This window comes from Symphalangus syndactylus, chromosome 18, assembly GCF_028878055.3.
Source record: "Symphalangus syndactylus isolate Jambi chromosome 18, NHGRI_mSymSyn1-v2.1_pri, whole genome shotgun sequence".
Taxonomy (NCBI): domain Eukaryota; kingdom Metazoa; phylum Chordata; class Mammalia; order Primates; family Hylobatidae; genus Symphalangus; species Symphalangus syndactylus.
The window spans coordinates 66500174-66506954 of NC_072440.2; the positions used below are offsets into that span (position 1 = coordinate 66500174).

The 6781-nt window shown below is 46.9% G+C and overlaps 1 protein-coding gene across 1 annotated transcript; it reads right to left on the reverse strand.

Moving 5' to 3' along the window:
• Nucleotides 1-3307: 3307 nt before the first annotated feature.
• LOC129467264 (small ribosomal subunit protein eS17-like) lies at nt 3308-3778 on the reverse strand. The gene has a single exon (XM_055251561.2). The coding sequence runs from the start codon at nt 3761-3763 to the stop codon at nt 3356-3358; it is 408 nt and encodes a 135-aa protein (XP_055107536.1). The 5' UTR covers nt 3764-3778; the 3' UTR covers nt 3308-3355.
• Nucleotides 3779-6781: the final 3003 nt, after the last annotated feature.

Here is a 6781-nt window from a genome sequence, read left to right on the forward strand (position 1 = left end):
CCTCTCGCCAGGGCCGCTAGCTCCTTATACGGCCTCCTGGTTAATGATCAGCACTGGGGGAGGGGACCTGGGACTTCGAGGGAGCAGGGCAGTAGCGCGGGGCCCCTGCGATGCCTTGCGGCTGCACCGTCGGGAAGCAGCTCTGGGCGTGGAGCCCAGGAAGGAGCACCCGGCTGAGCTGTTGGCTGGGGTGGCGGCCCGGTAGGTAAGAGCTGTCCTGCGAATGGGGAGGGGCCAGCCAGGGGGTGGTGCCCGCCTGGCACAAAGGCCCACTGTACTCCCACAGCAGGCACCAGCAGCGCCACCGCACCTGCCCTTGCCAGAGCTGGAGTGGCTCCATTGAGGGAACAGGCCACCTGGGGCTAGGGGCCTAGAGGCTTCAGATCACCTGCCACCCATCCTTGGACCAGTTCCACGCCTTCTAAGGACTTGTCTTGTCCGCTTGTAAAATGGGTGCAGCACTCTTCTGAAGACTCAGTCAAGTCTTGTTCTCCCTGGAGAACATTCTTGAGAGGACAGAGAGTTGCCGGGTGTCGCTGGAAAAAAACCAGCACAATCCTAATCTCTTGGCCACAAGGACAGCCACCCACTCACCCACATTCCTGACTCCCCCTCCACAGCCTGCAGCCCCCAGGTCCACTGTTACCCCCACCGTAAAGAGGAAGAAACTGAGACTGGGGAAAGGGATCTCACCGGGAGCTATTTCCTTGCCCTGTCCCTCTCCCAGTATTGATGCAGGGCCCTCCAGAGGCAGCAGAAGGGAAGATACTAGAGAACCCTTTCCAAGGAGTTCATCAAACCCTGACCTTCCTGGGGACTCAGCTCACCCATCTGGAAACACATGTCTAAACCGCAAGCCAGGGCTCAGAACAGAGATGACCAAGAGAGGAGGCATGACTTGCCCAAGGTCATACAGTAAGCCAGCAGCAGAGCTGGCCCTGCAGCCCATGCCAGGGTTCAGAGGGAGGGTTGTGGGGTATTCTCAGGGGCTGGCTCTAGAGGCTGCAGAGCAGCCAAAAGTGGCTGTTCCCAAAGAGGGTGGCCTTGCTCTGATGGGGAGGTGCAGGGAGGAGGAGGACTAAAGAAACCCTGCCAGGACTCTGGTCTGCCTCAGGCCCTCCCTGCCCACTGCTAGACAACCACCCACTGCCTAAATGTAAGCATCCTGTTGCTTTGCACTCAATGCTTCAGAGGTCTGCCTCCCCTCCTTCCGTATCAGCACCTGTTCTTCCCACTGAAGCTGCAGACAAAGAATCATTATTTGGACAGCATCCCCACAGGTCTTCCCCATTTCCCCCACACATCCCCCAGGACTGCAAACTATATAAGGCTATGTCCTGGGGCCAGTATAATGCCTGCCCAAAGGAGGCAGGAATTCTTACGAGGAACCTGAAAGCAGGGGCTCTCTGCTGTGGATGCCTCCCAAGACTTAGAGCTCAGCCGTCAGCTGCAGCTTGAAGCAACTCGCCTTTTGCCTGTGTTCATTCATTCCTGCATTCAGCCAAGTTTTTTCACCTGGATGTATCCCAGGAAGAGTCCCTGCCCTTAGGAAGCTTCTGTTCTAGTCTGGAAGTGAACCCACCCACAGGAAAAGTCCAGCCCTGAACCCAGGTGCAGGTGCAGGAGCCAGACCATGCCAAGTTCTGAAAGTACAAGGCGTAGAAAGTGAAGCGAGCAGGAGAGAGAACTGGAAGTACTAAAGGACTTCGAAGGAGGGACAGAGCCATTCTTTGATCTTTTAGGAGAGCCAAACGTAAATGGGAAAAGAAAGGAAAGGATGGTGCCCAGGTAGAGGTCAGAAAATGCATCTATTCATTCATTCATTTATTCTTACAACAAAAGAGAAGCTTCTATGTGCCAGATCATATGTACTGACCCTGGAATACGCTATGAAAAGACTCACACAGCTCTTGCCCTCACAGAGCTTCCTGACCAATGACAGAGATAGATCAGTATCAAAGATGAGACAACTACCTGTGAAATTACCATTGTGACACATGCTTTGAAGGAGAAATACTAATACCCCAAATGCCTACCAAGGAATTTGACCTGGGGATAAGATGAGGTTAGAATAAGATCTGTGAAAGCTCTGGTTTGAGCAGGGACCTGAAAGAAAAGGAGGAATAGGCCAAGTAAGGTGGGAGTGAGGGACATTCCAGGAGATGACAAGCATGAGGAGTAGGGAAGGGGTTACAATATTTAGGGAGGGACTAGCTGGGGCTACAAATAAACATATATAAAAAGCATGTCACCTGTAAGAAACTCCCTACCACAGTCATTCCCCAGGCTGCCTGAGGCCCTTTTGCCATCTCTCTTCCTCATTTGTCTCTTCTGAAGGGACACTTCAAACCCGATTGCCGCTGAATGGATGCTTCTAGGAGAACACAGTGTGATGCTCACCTGCTCCCATGCAGCTGGCCTGAGCTATTGGGTCACTGCTCACTGGTAGGATCCTGTTGGACTCTCTCTTGCCCTCACTGGTGCCAATCGAAACCAGGATCTGGTCACTAAAGGGGACCTTGTTAGCAGAACGCCTGAGAAAGAAAAAAGCCAGTCAGACACTTGGGCCATAGGAAAGATGAGGCTGATAAGGAAAGACAGAGCTGAGAGCAGGAAGCAGCCCCCTCCCTATCCAAGTATACATAGGTTTACAGTGGTCAGACGAGGGTTCCACATTTAAAAAGAGATGCCCACAGAGCCACAGCCATACCTGACTGTCAGAAGGAGAACAGATATTCAAATGACTCCGAGGTCACTAGTGTCTACAGATGGCAGGGAGAACCCAGCATTATGCAGGGTAAGGACTCATCACTAAGTAGGAATTGTCCTGACTCCTCTTCCTCCCTCCACACTCATCTGTCCAGGACCCTTGGGGGTTCCACCTCTCCTACCAGCCTGGGAGCTTCTCCCCAGAAGACCCAATGGTACAATGTCCACTTCTCACTGGCTAAACTGTGCTTCTTAGCAAAGGACCCCATGGTGGAATGGCCAGCTCCTGAACTCTTGTCACACAAAGAAATCAACAGCCTAGGTGCAGAGTCTGTGAGTTTTGGGAAGTAAGGGGCTGAAGAGAGAACCTACTTGGCTAGTTTGATTCTCAGCTCAGCTACAAACAAGCAGTAGACCATTGACAGCTCATTTGGCATTTGCAACCCTCCTTTTGAATATCTGTAATACAGCATTGACAGCAATGACTCTCTCAAATGATGGGTGTGAAGGGGCCTCATTGACAATGAGACACCAGCAAAGATGAGGGATGAAGAGAGCTGCTATAATTTTTTCTTCTTTCCCTTTTTTTTTTTTTTTTGCTGTTGTGCCAGATTTATTGAAAATAATACAGCACTGCAGAAAAAATTCAAACAGGTCCCTGAGGCGTTTTGAAATTCATCCCAACTGTAGGCTGAGTGACCTGCAGGTTGGACAGACTGCCGAAGTCCAAAAGCTTCAGCATTTCCTTAGTGTCAGGATCTACTTCAATTATCTCCTGATCCAAGGCTGAGACCTCAGGAACATAATTGTCTCTCCTTTCTCTCTCCTCCTCCTGCAGCTTGATGGAGATACCTCTTACTGAGCCTCTCTGAATCCGCTTCATCAGATGCGTGACATAGCCTGCTATCTTGTTGCGGAGCTTCTTGCTGGGGATAATGGCGATCTCCTTGCACACGCGTTTGTTTGTGTGGAAGTCGTTGCCCAGGCGTGTGTAGTACTTTTCTATGATGACCCAGGCCGCCTTCTTCACAGTTTTGGTGCGAACGCGGCGCATGTTGGCGGGTCCTTGGTAAAAGAGCTCTTTCCCTTTTTCTCATTGGGAGTTCAGTTGTGGAAAGCCCAGAGAAGCAGGCTATCGATTAGCATACAGTCATGTGTCACTTAGCAACAAGATATGTTCTGAGAAATGCGTCATAGGAAGTTTCATCCTTGTGGGAACATCATAGAGTGTCTTTACACAAACTAGATGGGATAGCCTACACACCTAGGCTGTATGGTCTAGCCTGTTGCTCCTGGGCTACAAACCTGTACAGCATGTTACTGTAGTGAATACTGCAGGCAACTATAACACAATGGTAATGATTTGTGTATGTAAACACAGAAAAGTTACAGTAAAAATACAGTATAAAAGATAATAAATGGAGCCAGGAGCAGTGCCTCATGCCTGCAATCCCAACAGTTTTGGGAGGCCAAGGTGGGAGGATTGTTTGAGCCCAGGAGTTTAAGACTAGCCTGGGCAACATGGTGAAACCCCGTTTCTGAGAAAGAAAAAGAAAAAAAAAGAGAGAGAGAGAGAGAGAAAGAAAAGAAAGAGAGAAAGAAAAAGAAAAGGAGGGAAGGAAGGAAGGAAGGAAGGAAGGAAGGAAGGAAGGAAGGAAGGAAAGGAAGGAAGGAAAACTAGCTAGGCATGGTGGTGTGAAGGAAGGGAGGGAGGGAGGGAGCCTGGGAGGTTGTGGCTGCCATGAGCCATGATCACACCACTGCACTTCAGCCTGGGCAACAGAGAAAGACCCTGTATAAAAAAAAAAAAAAAGATAAAAATGGTACACTTGTATAGGGCTCTGACCATGAATGGAGCTTGTAGGACTGGAAGCTGCTCTGGGTGAGTCAGTAAGCGAATGGTGAGTGAATGTGGTCTAAGACATTACTGTGCACTGCTGTAGACTTTATAAATACTGGACACCTAGGTTCACTAAATTTATTTTTAAAATACTTTTCCTTCTTGAATAATAAACTTAATTTACTATAACTTTTTAACTGTACAAATCTTTTGTTTTACTTTTTGACTCTTCTGTAATAAGTTAGCTTAAAACACAAACACATTGTACCACGGTAGAAAAATATTTTCTTTCTTTATATCCTTATTCTATAAGCTTTCTTCTATTAAAAAATTTTTTTTTACATTTTCAACTTTTTGTTAAAAACGAAGACACAAACACACACATTATCCTTGGTCTACACAAAGTCAGAATCACCTCCACATCTTGCCCCACTGAAAGGTCTTCAGGGGCAATAACACACAATGAGCTGTCATTGCCTGTGGTAACAATGCCTTCTTCTGAAATACCTTCTGAAGGACCTACCTGAGGGTGTTTTACAGTTAACTTTTTTTATAAGTGGAGTATACTATAAAACAATGAAAAAAGCATAGTAAATACATAAACCAGTAACATAGTCATTGGTTATCATTATCAAGTGTTATATACTATAGATAATTGTATGTGTTATACTTTTTTAATGTGCAAATGCACTTTTTTATTTTTTAGTTCCATAGTTTTTTGAAGAACAGGTGGTATTTGGTTACATGAGTATCTTCTTTATTGGTGATTTGTGAGATTTTGGTACACCCATCACCTGAGCAGTACACACTGAACCCAATTTGTAGTATTTTATTGCTCACCCCTCTCCGTCTTTCCCCTGTGTCCCCAAAGTCCATTGTATCTTTCTTATGCCTTTGCATTCTCATAGCTTAGCTCCCACTTATGAGTGAGAACATATGATGTTTGGTTTTCCATTCCTGAGTTACTTCACTTAGAATAATAGTCTCCAATTCCATCCAGGTTGCTGTGAATGCCATTAATTTGTTCCTTTTCATGGCTGAGTAGTATTCCATCATATATATATACCACAATTTCTTTATACACTCGTTGGTTGATGGGCATTTGGGCTGGTTCCACAATTTTCTAATACTTTTATACGACTGGTAGTACAATAGGTTTGTTTACACCAGCATCATCACTACAAACATGTGAGAAATGTGTCGTGCTGCCATACTACAACAGCTACAATGTCAGGAATTTTTCAGCTCCATTATAATCTTATGAGATCACTGTTGCATGTATGGTCCATCATTGATGGAAACGCTGTTAGGTAGTACACAGCTATATTTGTTTCCTGTGGCTGCTATAACGCATTACCATCAACTCAGTGGCATAAAACAATAGAAATTTATTCTCTCATAGTTCTGGAAGGCAAAAGTATGAAATCAGTTTCACTGGGCTGAAAGCAAGGTGTTAGCAGAACCACACTACTGAGGTTCTAGGGGACAATCCCTCCTTGCCAGCTTCTAGTGGCTGCCAGCATGCCTTGGCTTGTACCATATCACTCCGATCCTTGCCTCTGTGGGGGCAAATAACCATTTTTAAGTGTACAGTTCAGTAGCATTAAGTACACTCACAATGTTGAGCAACCACCACCATCATCCATCTCCAAAACTTCCCCAACTGAAACTCTGTACCTGTTAAACGCTTACTTCCCATTCCCCCTCCTCCCAGTCCCTGGAAACCACTGTTCTACTTTCTGCCTCTCTGAATTTGACCATTCCAGGTACCTCATACGAGTGGAGTCACAATCTGCCTTTATCTTCACATCACCGTCTTCTCTGTGTCTGTCTGTCTCCCTCTGCCTCTCCTTTATAAAGCCAGTTTTGATGGCATTTAGGGCCCATCTAGATAATCCAGGATGATCTCTCCTCATCTCAAGATTCTTAGTTTAGGCCGGGCACGGTGGCTCACACCTGTAATCCCAGCATTTTGGGAGGCAGGCAGATCGCCTGAGGTTGGGAGTTTGAGACTAGCCTGGGCAGCATGGCGAAACCCCGTCTCTAACAAAAATACAAAAGTTAGCCGGGCATGGTGGCAGGTGCCTGGAATCCAGGTACTCTGGAAGCTGAGGCAGGAGAATCACTTGAACCCGGGAGGTGGTGGTTGCAGTCAGTTGAGATCGCACCATTGCACTCCAGCCTGGGCAACAGAATGAGACTCCATGTGACCAAAAAAAAAGGATTCTTAGT

Excerpts from the sequence above, each read along its gene's own strand:
- LOC129467264 (XM_055251561.2), bottom strand. The coding sequence starts at position 3,763 with ATGCGCCGCGTTCGCACCAAAACTGTGAAGAAGGCGGCCTGGGTCATC.